General features: G+C 42.5%; 1 protein-coding gene across 3 annotated transcripts in view; it reads left to right on the top strand.

Moving 5' to 3' along the window:
• The first annotated feature begins 3,279 nt into the window (after nt 1–3,279).
• The window catches only part of RPS6KA3 (ribosomal protein S6 kinase A3), a 147,239-nt gene continuing 136,533 nt past the window's right edge, over nt 3,280–13,985 (top strand). For all 3 annotated transcript variants that reach the window (XM_042241830.1, XM_042241836.1, XM_060407733.1), the window contains exon 1: nt 3,280–3,725. In XM_042241830.1, coding sequence (XP_042097764.1) covers nt 3,723–3,725 — 3 coding nt within the window. In that variant the 5' untranslated portion in view covers nt 3,280–3,722. The remainder of the gene's footprint in view (nt 3,726–13,985) is intronic.

Below are 13,985 nucleotides of genomic sequence, written 5' to 3'. Positions count from 1 at the left end.
TTGAACTCCCACTGGCTAAGATTAGCCTACTCTTAGGAAATACACCCTGAAGTATTTAAGGGTAAGGCTTCACGATGTATATAATTTATCCTCAAATGATTCAGGAAGAACACTCTGAGTGTGTGTGTGTAGATAATATGATAGATAAATGATAGAGATATTGAAATACAAAGGAAATGAAATAAGATATTTACAGTAAGTGAGTAAGTGAATCTGGGTAAGGCATTTACAGGTTTTATTTATACTATTTTTATTCCTGTAGCTTTTCTGTTAATTTAGAATTATTTCCAAATAATTTATTAAAAATCATGTGTGAAAAAGACTTTGCATTTGTGATCTTTAAGAAGTTCAATTTGCTCTACCTCTATCTTCAGTATTCATGTCCCTGACTATGTATTAAAAACCATAGGGGTTCAAAAGAAAAATAGGCACAATATTTTCTTTAAATAATTCATTTCTAGATCAGAAGAGAGGACATAAACACATAAAAAAAGGAAATAATAATAATAAGCAGCAAATACTGAAATCCAACTGAGTCATGGCAACAAAATGGAAGGCAAAATGGGATTTCAGAGCCTTAGAGAGGAGACAGAATTGGAGTCAGGCCTGTGAGTGGGACTGAATCCAGAAAGGAGCAGAAGGGAGGAAACGACACTGTATGTGGAGAGTAGAGTGGAGCTGAGGTGTGGAGCTGGGAGATCGTGGTCTGGCAGAAGTATGATTGGAGAGGTTTCATGAGGGAGCAGGGCAAAGATCAGGGTAGAAGGGTAAGTTGGAAACAACCAGAGATGCCTGGAAATGCCAGGTTCAGGAGTTTGGGCTTTATTCCAGAGGCCAGAAGTCAGCAATCTCTTAGAAGTGGCTGACCCATCTTTCTTGCGGGCAATACAGATAAAGCTGGGAGTGGGCTGTGCTCATTATCATGTGAAGACAATGAGAAGGCTCAGATACTTCAAGAACATCTCTTTTATAGATCTTACCAGATGTTCTATAAAACTCCTAGAGGAAAACATAGGCAAAACACTTCCTGACATAAAATCACAACAGGATCCTCTATGACCCACCTCCCAGAGTAATGGAAATGAAAGCAAAAATAAACAAATGGGACCTAATTAAACTTCAAAGCTTTTGCACAATGAAGGAAACTATAAGCAAGGTGAAAAGACAGCCTTCAGAGTGGGAGAAAATAATAGCAAACAAAGCAACTGACAAAGAATTAATCTCAAAAATATGCAAGCAACTCCTGTAGCTCAATTCCAGAAAAATAAACGACCCAATCAAAAAATGGGCCAAAGAACTAAACAGACATTTCTCCCAAGAAGACATACAGATGGCTAACAAATACATGAAAAGATGCTCAACATCACTCATTATCAGAGAAATGCAAATCAAAACCACAATGAGGTACCATCTCACATCAGTCAGAATGGCTGCTATCAAAAAGTCTACAAACAATAAATGCTGGAGAGGGTGTGGAGAAAAGGGAACCCTCTTACACTGTTGGTGGGAATGCAAACTAGTACAGCCAGTATGGAGAAAAGTGGAATGGAATGGAACACAATGGAATTGGAACACAATGGAATTGGAACACAATGGAGTATTACTCAGCCATTAAAAAGAATACATTTGAATCAGTTCTAATGAGGTGGATGAAACTGGAGCCTATTATAGAGTGAAGTAAGTCAAAGAAAAACACCAATACAGTATACTGATGCATATATATGGAATTTAGAAAGATGGTAACGATAACCCTATATGCGAGACAGCAATATAGAACAGTCTTTTGGACTCTGTGGGTGAAGGTGAGGGTGGGATGATTTGAGAGGATAGCATTGAAACATGTATATTATCATATGTGAAACAGATCGCCAGCCCAGGTTCAATGCATGAGGCAGGGTGCTCAGGGCTGGTGCACTGGGATGACCTAGAGGGATGGGATGGGGAGGGAGGGGGGAGGGGGGTTCAGGATGGGGAACACATGTACACCCATGGCTGATTCATGTCAATGTATGGCAAAACCCACTACAATATTGTAAAGTAATTAGCCTCCAATTAAAATAGATAAATTAAAAAAAAAGAAATCCATTTGCAAACAGAACTATCTTTGGGTAGCTAATTCAGTACTTCTTGTTCACAGTTGAGTGTACTTCAGTAGATAATCATGTCATGGTTTTAACATGTGGCCATTTTCAGCTATGTTATTAGCCCTTTTGAGGGAATGGGGGAAAATATTTTGGGGGGCTGTGCCACACAGAATGTGGGACCTTCTTTCCCTGACCAGGGATTGAACCCACGCCCCCTGCATTGGAAGCCTGAAGTCTTAACCACTGGACCACAGGAAAATCCCCAACATTTTTAAAGGATGGAGAGCAGTCATTTTTGAGAATTGAGTGAGAGCAGGAACATTAATCAGGATAGCTGATGCTACCTGCTGTAATAAAAGAAAAAAATATCAGTAATTAATGTAGTAGTTATTCTCATTCATTTGTGTCACAAGCTGGTACAAGTGGGACAGCTCTCGTCAGTAGGTGCCCTCCAGTCGGTGACTCAGGAATCCAGGCAACTTCTATCTTGTGATACTGCTGTCTTAAAACGTGGCCTCTGGAGTCACCGTGGAGAGGAAAGATTGAGAGGGATGAACACACCAGAAATTTTGTGGCCAGGCCTTGAAGTGATGTATATCACTTTGGCCCATGTGTCAGAGCCTAGTCACCTGGGCTCAAGCAGACTGTAAGAGCCACTGGAATATGTCGTTGTCCTATGTGCCCAGGAAAATGAAATGAGATGGTGAGTTTGGGGTCCCACTAAGATCAACTCTGAGATCAGGATACAGGTACTGATCATTTAGGTAAGAGGTGATCTTGGGACCCAAAAAGGAGAGTAGGAAGTGAGGCAGAAGCCAGTACAGATTATGGTGATGAATGTATTCTGGTCACCTCCAGCTCAGACCTACTGGGGACTACTGGGAGACCACATAAAATTAGCCCCAAGTTATTCCAGCTGAGTGGTGAGCCCGTTGAGCTGTTTATCCACCAGCTTCTGTCCTTCTTGGTTGAAGGCTGCTCCCTAGGAAATTAACTCTCTGGCATTTCTGGCAAGCAGGCCAGCATGCTCCAGTTGCCAGAGAAAGTCCTCAGGCAGAGAGTACATGTGCTCACACATGACGCCAGCAGTGTGTACTGAACGGTGAGTGCTGAAGGCATGTGAAAGGGACATCAACAGCATCTGCTACAGGGAGCACCCACCCGTAGCTTCTGAGCTCTCTTTGCCACTCAGATCATTCTGATAGAAGAGCTCCTGGGAGGCCAGAATACGCCCTGAGGCTATGGCTCTGGGGTGAGTCCTAGAAATGCATCTTTAATGAGCTCTCCAGGGGGGACCAAGGCTGCCCATTTATAGGTAAGCATCTGGGGCTATCTCCCAGTCTCTTCTCCACCTTCCTTCATCACTTCTCTAGCGAACCACTAGTGAGACTACTTTCCGTGGTCACCACTGGCCTATCCCTTCAAATCTCATTGCCTCCTCAAGTCCTCAGCTTAGTCATTTGATAAATCTTTTTATTTCCTTCTTGAAACACTCTTCTTCCTTCTGGGACCACCCCTCCCCACTCTTCTAGTACTTCCCCTGCTTTCGTGGGTGCTTCTCTGGCCCTGATAACCAAAGCAGCTGATTCCCACAATTGTTCCTGATCACCACACCTAGATTTTGAAAAGAAACCAGAAATGGTAAGTGAATTTGTTGGCAGTGGCTCTCCGAAGCCACATGTTGCAAAGTATTTAGAGGTTCTATGTTCAATTAACTATGGCTGCCATGGGTGTTGACACAGGGAGCAGCAGCCAGAGTTCAGCTCTGCTGTGGATCTTTCTCAAGCTTGCATTTTACATGATCTGCCTTAACAATCTCTCTACTCCCAAAGCATATAATCATCATCTCTCTATGTTGGGTGGGCCAAAAAGTTTGTTTGGGTTTCTCTGTAGGATCATATGGAAAAACCTGAAGGAACTTTTTGGGCAATCCAATACATACCACCTAAATATGTATTTCTATTCATGACCTCTCTCAGGAGTTCCAAAGCCATATTTCAAACTCTTTGGAGGACATACGTACTTGATATTTATTTTCTAGTTACAACATCTTTCATCTGCATTCTCCATGTCACATGATGGCTTTACCGTCTTTCAAGATACCTCAGCTTAAAACATTAGCAGCGTCTTTACTCTTTTAATATTTCTTCATCACGTTTCCCTATCATTTACCAGGGTGTGCGACAGGTTGTATTAGAATTAGTTGTTTATTCTCTGTCTACCCCAACACACTGTGGGTTAATTGAGCAAAATAATCAGTTCCCTGCTGGTATAGAGGTTAGGACTCAATGCTTCCTCTGCTGGGACCTGGGACCGTTGATCTTGCTAAGATTCTGCAATCTGCACGGCGTGGCCAAAAAAAAAAAAGGGGAACCGGATTTGCACCTTCAGCTTCCAAAGCTGTTTCTTGTACAAAGTAGAGTTTAAGTTCCTAAGAATGTATTATGCATTTACATATATATATAATATGTGTATATATATTTAATGTATTAACTATGAATATGTGCGTGTGTTGCTCCTTCTCTTTACCCCTTCCACCCTTCCCACCCAATGTCTCTAGTCAGTCACCAAGCTCTAGCCAGTGGATCACTCCACAGAGACATCTACATATGCCAGCTCCGATTCTAGACTAAATGTTGGGCTGACCAAAAAGTTTGTTCGAGTTTTTCCGTAACATCTCACTGAAAAAACCCGAATGAACTTTTGGCCAACCCAGCGTTTGCCATGCTCGTGGTTCCCTGGAAAATGGACACTGAGGAAGAGCTACCAATGCAGGAAGTTTATTAGGAACAACACCTGGGGAGGAGCAAGGTTAGCAGAATTGGGGAGAGGGAGGACTTGGGCTGAAATACAGTCATAATAAAAGCCTCAGCTTTTAGGAAGCTTGAGAGCCAGGATGGCCCGTATAAATTACCCCTCCACACACACACACACACACACCCCATAGATTAATCATTGGATGTAGGCTGTCATAAAGAACAAGTGTGATTTGGGGCAGGGAGCTCTCCTCGGGTGAGTGCAAGGCCCCAAAGGAGACTTGACTGAGATCCATCAGCACCAGCACTTCCTGCTGCTGGGCTGATATGTGCCCAAGTCCTGAAGTGGGAGTCTCAGAAGTGCACCCCAACATTCATGCAACTGCTGTGCCTCATTTCTACCCACATATCTTCTTGCACCTCTCACTACAGACATTGCTAAGCCATGTCACTGCCCCCAACCTCTTTTTCCAATCCATCATTGCCCTGCCACCCAGGCTGATTTTTCACAAGCCAATCTGATATGGTCAAGAATCAAGATATATGTATGTTCAAGAATCAACACAGCTTACTTCACAGTGTGTACAAATCCCCCTGTGTAGCTGGGGGAGAAGTATATATGTAGGTAGTATGTGTTTCACACATGTATACACACACACAAAAAAATCTCTCTGGGAAAATCCATAGAGACAGAAGGTAGATTAGTGGTTGCTGGGGGTTGGGGAGGAGAAATGGGGAGTGATTGCTCATGAGTATGGAAGTTTCTTTGTGGGTTGGGGGGAGTGATAAAAATGTTCTGGAATTAGTGATGATGTTTACACAACCTTGTGAATATCCTTAAATGCACTGAATTGTACACTGTAACATGGTAAATTTTATAGTGTGTGAATTCTATCTCATTTTGTAAAAAAGTATTTCAGAGTTGACATATTAAAGTGATAGCAGTGATTATATCTGGTTTGTGTCTTTCATGTTGGACTGGCTTTTCAGATTTTTCTGTAAGTGAACATATTTTTTAATATTAACTTAGGGAGGATAACAATTCTCACTTCAAAGTTATTCCAGTGCTTTAAGGCCTTTGAAACTTCATCCCTCTGGGTGGAGTGAATGCCAAACTCCTTGCAAAGTAGTCCAGGCCCTTACAGAGCTGTCCCCAACCTGCTCTGACAAATGCTCATCTTTCCCTCCCCCAAGACTTTCCACCCCTGTCTTCAGCCACTCTCTCCATTTCCCGAATGTGCCCTGGGCTTCCTGTCCCAGACTCTTTGTTCCCTGCCACTCACCACCCACCCGCTTCTTTGTCTCCTTTCCCACCCAGCCCTACCTGCAGAAATACTTTCAGGGCCAGATCAAATCTCACTTCCCCCAAAGCTGCAATTGAAATGACTCTCTCTTTTTCGCTCTGCTACCACTTTGTTTGGCATCTGTTTCTCTAGCATTTATCACAGGCAGCCATTTTATGTAGTTGTGTATTTTTCGTTAAGCTGACTTAACTTTGATTCCTCTCCTATATATATATATCTCACATGGAATAGACAGTAAAACTCTACTTAATTTGGGGGTTAGCATTTTTAAATGCAAATCCACATCTATTCACTTGCTCAGTAAGTAAGGAGTGCTTATTGATAGCATCCTGTGTGTCAGACGGTAGTACACAAGTCACAAAATGTCCTTGCTCTCATGAAACTTGCTTTTTTATTTTTTAAATGTATGACATATATAGAATGTGCATGAATCTTAAGTATGCACCTTAATGACCTTTTACATATGTGCATATCCATGTACTCACCACCCACATCAAGATATAGAATATTTCCAGTACCTCAGGCTCCCTCCCAGGCAATAGCCTTCTGCCCAGAGGTAATCATTATTCCCACTCCTACTACGATAGATTGGTTGTGCCTGTTCATGAATGTCATAGAAATGGAATCATATAATATGTTCTTTTTTGTGCCTTGCTTTGTTTTTTATCCCAGTTTCTATGAAATCCATCCATGTGCTATGTATAGCATAGTTCATTCTTCACATTGCTGTGTAGTATTCCATTATAGAATATTCCATTAAATAGTTCACAATTTGCTTATCTATTCTCCTACTGATGGACATTTGGTTTGATCCCAGTTTGGGGCTACTATGAATAAAACTGTGATAAGCATTCTTATATTTGGCTTTTCATGGACATAAGCATTCATTCCTCTTGGAATTACCCCTAGGAATGCAATTGCTGGGACTTAGGTGGCTTTGGTACATACTACCCAACAGCCTTCCCGAAAGGGTTGTGCCAACTTGCACTCACGAAGAACATAGGAAAACCAACAAAGAAGGAAAACATCTGAGCGTGAAAGAAGTGACTGACATTGAGAGTTAAGATCAGATGATGAAGCTGCATTAGATTTGGTAGCAGGAAAGGCATCTCTAACAAGGTGAAATTTAGCCTGAGACCTAAGTGACAAGAAATCTGTAGTCTGCATGTCAGGGAAAGAGCAGTACAGGCCTAGAGAGAGCTAAAGGCCCTTGGGCAGGAAGAGGAGTGGAGAGGAAGCCAATGGCCTTGGAGTGAGTCGGGAAGTGAGACACGGAAGGGAAGGGAAGGGAAGGCTGCAGATGAAGGGTATGTTGTTAAGCCAGCTGCCACAAAAGGTGACTAGAGCTTAATGCTATGGGCAAGCTATGGGAAAGGTATAAAACACATGCTTCCAAAGAACTCAGGTATTTATGTTCCAGCTGCCATAGTCATTGGTTGCAGATTGCTGCTGGGTTGTTGAGCATGGAGGTAGATGTTCACTTCCCAGCGCTCTCACCTGGAAATTGACGTTCTGTGATTCTGGAAGAAAGCTCTTGGGTACAGGTTGCAGATACCAGCAGACAGAGCCCATTAAATTGGATAGTTTCAGGGCAGGAGTGTACTGACAGTTTTGCTATGTTTTCTTATGTTAATTTTACCTGTCTTCTATTTTAACACTTAGTCACACAGACACATTGCTGCTGCTGCTGCTGCTGCTGCTGCTGCTAAGTTAAATCAGTCATGTCCGACTCTGTGTGACCCCATAGACAGTAGCCCACAAGGCTCCCCCGTCCCTGGGATTCTCCAGGCAAGAACACTGGAGTGGGTTGCCATTTCCTTCTCCAATGCACGAAAGTGAAAAGTGAAAGGGAAGTCGCTCAGTCGTGTCTGACCCTCAGCGACCCCATGGACTGCAGCCTACCAGGCTGCTCCATCCATGGGATTTTCCAGGCAAGAGTACTGGAGTGGGCTGGAGGTTATTTCCTTCCATAACTGAGTCAATGTCTTCCTCTTTGTCTAGGCTTTTAACTTCATCCTTTTGTCACTGTTCTCCTTGACCCTCGACTCCACAGCCAGCTCCTTGATTTCACCCTTCTCTATCACCCTAAACATCCTCAGTCACTTGACCAACTTTTTTCCTGTGGCTAGCCTCTCTAAATCATGTCTGTAATTTACTTTCGCTTTTCAGCATTCCCATTCCTTAGGTATTCCTCCTAGCATAGTGTCTTACCAATATTAGACTCAGTATATGCATGCAGAATGACTGTTGGAGTGTTATACATAACTCTGCTGATTTGGAAAGACTTCAGATTTGTGTTAGATTTCAGTTTGATTCTTGCTACTCCCTGCAGGATTGTAGCCATAAGTACTTCCTGGATGTTTCTCTGACAACTAAAGTCTCACTTTCTGTATCAGTTATCTGTTGCTGCATAATGCTGTGTAACAAAATACCCCAAATCAAAGTCTTTAAACAGTGAGTATTTATGGAGTTCATAGATATGTCAGTTTACAATTTAGACTTGACACTGCTTCTGGTCGCAACTGGACTCACTCAGCAGTCTTGCAGTCAGCTGCTACTCAGGTGATTTAGGATAACCTAGTCGGTTGCAATGACTAGGGCAACTCAGCTCTGTTCTTCATGTCACATTTTCCAGCAGCATAATTGGGGCATATTCTCATGGCAAACAGAAGAGGAAGCAAATGAAAACACTGAAGGTCTCTTGAGACCTAAATTTGGAACTGGTATAGCATCACATCCACCACATTTTATTGGCCAAAAGCCACAAGATCAACCTAGATTCCAGGGAGGGAAAACAGACTCTCACTCTTTAGTGACAGAAATTCCAAGGTCACATGGTAAAGGATGTGGCTATAGAAAGAAGTGAAAAATCAAGGTCACTAATGCAATCTGCCATATTTTACTATGTGCTTTTTTTTTTAACTATGTGCCTTTTGACTTAGAAGGTTGAGTGTATATTCCCTTCCCTTTCCAGTTCAAAGTTTCTGTGTCTTAAAACCTCCCAATAAATAGAGCCACCAGTGCTTTTTTGGTTCGAATTATTCAATATTGCCTTCAGTTCTCCATTTTTGTATGTGTAGACATCAAAGAAAGAACTGTGAAAAGTGTGATTTGGGTCATGACTATCCTGACAGATTTTAACAGGATTTCTAGTCACCAACTAAAAGCCGAGCTGGAAAAGAAGTTAGATAAAAATCACCCACAATCTTAGAGTTCATTTCCTAATGGAGAGAGAGATGCTTTTCCTATATCTGATGTCCTCGTTGAAAGAGAGGCAGTGCAGGAAAGTGGTTAAATTATGTGTCATTTATGAAAGGGAACAAAGGAGCTGCCACTATCACAGCTGTTGCCATGGCCTTATCATATTAAATCAGGGTAGAGGAGGATACTGCATCGGCTTTTCAAATGGGATGTCTCCTCATAAGACATCTCTGCCAGTGACATCAGCAGGAACAGCAAGTACAGAGTGTCCAGTGGAGAGTGTGTACAAAATAGTCAAGACAGTGGTGATGCTGTGAATCAAACAGTCCTGCTGTGCCCCACTCAACACTATTTCTGTCCTGCGTGAGGTGTGTGTCTTGAATTTGATTTACTATCTTTACCGCCATTCACCCACTGTGTAGCGTGTGGCTGCAGTAAAGGACTCCAGCTAAGACCAAGACCTGGAAATCCACTGCAGTGCAATGAAAGCATGACAATTAGAAACAGATAAAAGCTGTGGCGAGGGAGAAGGAGGTGAAGACAACCCATTCCTGATTTCCTGCTTAGAGAGAAGGGACAATTCAGAATGGTGATTAAGAAGCTAGGTTTCCGAGACAGTCTCAGATTTGAATCCAGGCTCTGCCCTTGTTCGCTGCATTACTTCAGGCAAGTCTCTTATCCTCTTGATGCCTCAGTTTCTTTCCCTGCACGATGGGGCTGCTGTGGTTTCAAAGTCTCAAAGGTTTAATGGAGGGGAAAGATCCAGAGATAAAGCACTTCACAAGGTGCCTGGCACAAAGTAAGCACTCCATAAATGGGATCTAGCCATGTTTTAACTGGTAGGTACTTGAAATATTATCCAATCCAATCCCTTAATTCAGAAGATGAAAAACAGAGTTACAGAGATGCTAAAGAACCTTCTTGGGATGGGGTAGGAGGTGGGAGGGAGGTTCAAAAGGGAGGGGACATATTTATACTTATGGCTGATTCGTGTTGTTGTATGGCAGAAACCAACACAATATTGTAAAGTAATCATCATCCAATTAAAAAACAAAGAATCTTCCTTGGTTACAGAGCTAACGGCACAGTCAAGGCTGAAACCCCAGAATGTGCTGATTCCCACGCCCCGCTTACCTTCCACTAGCACACCCAGCTGGGGCCTTCCTACCCTTTTCCACAAAGTGGGGCTTCAATAAATAGCTGCGAGTTTTCCCCTTTCCCCTGATAGCCGCATCTCAGGCACAGGAAACTCTGAATGGTATGGAATTTTCTAACGTGGCACTCACCGCCTGCTCACTTTAATCTGCTGCAAGTGTCTCTGGGAAATAAAATATTGGCAGGTTTGTCCAACAGCTGCTCAGCCTAGAGACCACAGCTTATTTTGGTCCATTTATGTTAACTCATCTGTCTTAAGCTCTTTGTTAGTGACTCACCGCATACTGCTACCAAAAATATACACCAAAATCCAAGAATCATTCATATGAAGGGCAAACCTCTTCCTTAAAATACCACATTTCTGCCGTCTTGTCTTTATGAAGTTTTTCCTTCCTCCCACCTCCACATCACATTTTCTTTTTTCTTGCTTCTCCATCTTTGATTGCCTTCAGTGACATGGAAGCTGCAGGCTGTGGTCAGGAGCATTCTAGAATGGACATCCGAGGGCTTGGTTCTGGTACTGGCATTCTTTAGCTGTAAAAACCTAGCAAGTCACAATCAGTATGAGACTCCGTTTCCTTATCTGTAATACAGGAGAGTTACATCAGCTTTACAGCTCCCATTGGCACAACTGCCAAAAACTTCCTTGTTATTTTTTCCTTCAAAGATTCTAGGCTTTGAATGATTTTCATCTGCTTTGTAAATTGCCTTTTAAAATAACATTAATATTCCCCATTTTCTGTTAATTGCAAGTATAAACAACCAAAGAAATATACATTAGAATCAACAAACAACAATAAATAGGAAACAAAACATCTTGGATTAAATTGAGCCTATAAAGATGACTGCTGCTTGAGGTACCATTGCCAGACTTATCACAGGAAAATAAGCCATCTTTGTTAGACTTAGTGAAATATTGAAAATAGTTCACATATTATGTCGTATACTTAAAAATAGACAGATGTGGGAAGATACACCCCAACTTCAAGATGATGCTAATTCCAAGGAGGAGGAAGGGGAAGGAGATGGGAAGAGAGTCTTCAAGTGCATCTATAACATTTCATTTATCAGAATCAGAAGCAAATACAGAAAATTTTTAATGTGTTAAATCTAAATAGTATATAAAGACTGTCAGCTAATATTATTCATTTTTTGTCTTTGAAATGTTTCAAAATTAAATGTATTAAATAAGTTTGTCAATGAAAACTCTTATACATGACTGGTGGGAGTATTAACTGATGTAACCACCTTGGAAAAGCTTGGCAGTTTCTTAGAAAGTAAAATCTACACTTACCATATGACCCAGTAATTCCCCTCCTGTGTCTAGACCCAAGATGAATGAATACATACATTGACCAAAAGACAGGCACAAGAATGTTTTTAACAACTTTATTCATAATAGCCAAAAACAGGAAGCAGCCCAAATACCCGTCAATAAATAAGTGGATAAATGATAGCATGGTCATACAGTGGAATGCTTGACAATAATAACAAGAGAACTTCTTTCGTCCCATAATGTGGATAAATCTTAAGAAAAAAATGTTGAACAAAAGAAGTCAGAGAGAAAGAATTCAGACTGCTCGATTCAATTTACATAAAGTTCTAAACCAGGCAAAATGAATCCATAGTGATAGAAATAAGGGTGGTTGCCGATTGTGGGAGGAGAGTGCCTAGAAAGAGGCACAGGGCAATTTCTGGGATGAGGGGCACATCTTATGGAAATATCTGGGTTTGAGGAAATATCTTGATTGAAGTGGTGCTTATATGGGTCTTCGCATCTGCAAAACAAAATTCTTCAAATTGTACACGTAAGATATGTACATTTTGCTGTATATGAATTTTACCTCAGTGTGAAAAAGAAACACCTAAAGATTATAGTCATTATCTTCATGGGTTCCCAGGAGTGTTAGGGACCTCGGAAGAGGAACCAGTCTCAGCTGAGGGACTCCTGCAGCCATTTCCCTCTCTGAACAGTATAGGATTTTGCCTTCTTTACTGCTGTTTCCTTTCCTTCCAAATGACGTCTGTCTCTGAGGTTGGCTTTCAAAGGCGATGTGGTGTTGTGGAAAGAATACGGACTTTAGAAAGAGCTGGAACGCTGGGTTTGAGCCTCTGCTCCATGACTCACTGGCTGTGTGACTCTGGGCAAGGAAGTAATCTCCCTGTTTTTGTTTTTGTTTTGTTTTTTTCCTTAACTGTATGCAGGAGAGTACGAAGCCTACTCCCTAGGGTTATTTGGAAGATTACATTAGATCACACCAGCCAAAGTGTAATTCACACAGCCAGGCTCAGCACAGATGCTCCATACACTCTGATTTTCTTTTCTTCCTTCCTTTACTTTTTATAGACCCTCCACAGAACGGAAGTTTCATATCTCCTCCATCATCACACTTCAAGTCCTGAGGATACAGGGAGTCGCCTCCTTGTTGCTTGTCAGGCATGATGAACAAAAGGGCTACTCTAATGTCCTGCAAATGGGCCGCTGCCCTGGCCTCTGTGATTTCAAGGGTCTTGCCCTGACCCTCCCCCAGCCACACGTGCTCCTAGAGGGCAGAGTCAGTGGGGTCCAGGGACTGTCCCCATCAAGAGCCTGTGTCCCATCTAGACCACATTCTGGGAATCAAAGACCCCAGGTTATGCTGCCCAAGTGGCCAAGAGCTGGCTTCCAGCACCAGCATGGGCCCCTGACCTGGTTCATCTTCCCATGAGCAGACTGTCATGAGTGTGCACATCCCTAGTTCCAGAGGGCAGCTGTTTCGGGGGGGGTGGGTCTGTGGACAGAACTTGGCCATACAATCAGGGATGTCCACTCACAGGGTGCAAGAGCCCACATGGTGATGGGAGGATCCCAGGATGGGGAGAGAAAGGGGATTAACCTCTGGCTAGGATCAGATGCCAGAGGCTGGCTCACCCCATACCACCAGATTCCTGTGTAGAACCCTGAGGAGTCCAAGAATGCTAAACCTAGACCTGTCCTTCCTGGCCAATACTGACATATATTGGTCAAGTTTGGATAAGAGGATATGTTTTATAACTTTTAATGTTGAGACGTACATTTCATGGGCCTCGATTTGCACTCTTGCCCTGGGCTTCAGAAATGTTAGAGACAGTCCTGCCAAGCATGTTCACCTCTCCAAGCCTTCTGTTCTTATGCCTGGAACATTCTTCTCCCAGATGTCTGCTTGGCTTCTTCCCTCATTTCCTTCATGTTCTCCCTCCCATTCTCACCTGCCTTCCCTTTTCTGACCATCATGTTTCAAATAGCTCCCCCACCCTCATGACTCTATACCCTTGTTATGATTTTTTGTGTTACAATTTGATATTTGAGTATCTGACTCCTCCATTAGAGAAAATATAAACTCCAAGCCATCAGAAATTTTTCTGTCTTGTACACTACTATATTCACAGTCCCCAGAACAGCACCTGGCACCTAGGAAGGAGTTAGCAAGGTATTCGTTGAATTAATGCAGGAGTGAGTTGGTGAA

The sequence above is a fragment of the Ovis aries genome, chromosome X (genome assembly GCF_016772045.2).
Source record: "Ovis aries strain OAR_USU_Benz2616 breed Rambouillet chromosome X, ARS-UI_Ramb_v3.0, whole genome shotgun sequence".
Lineage (NCBI taxonomy): Eukaryota > Metazoa > Chordata > Mammalia > Artiodactyla > Bovidae > Ovis > Ovis aries.
The sequence above is the reverse complement of the archived record's forward strand: the minus strand, read 5'-3'. Positions and strand labels throughout refer to the sequence as shown.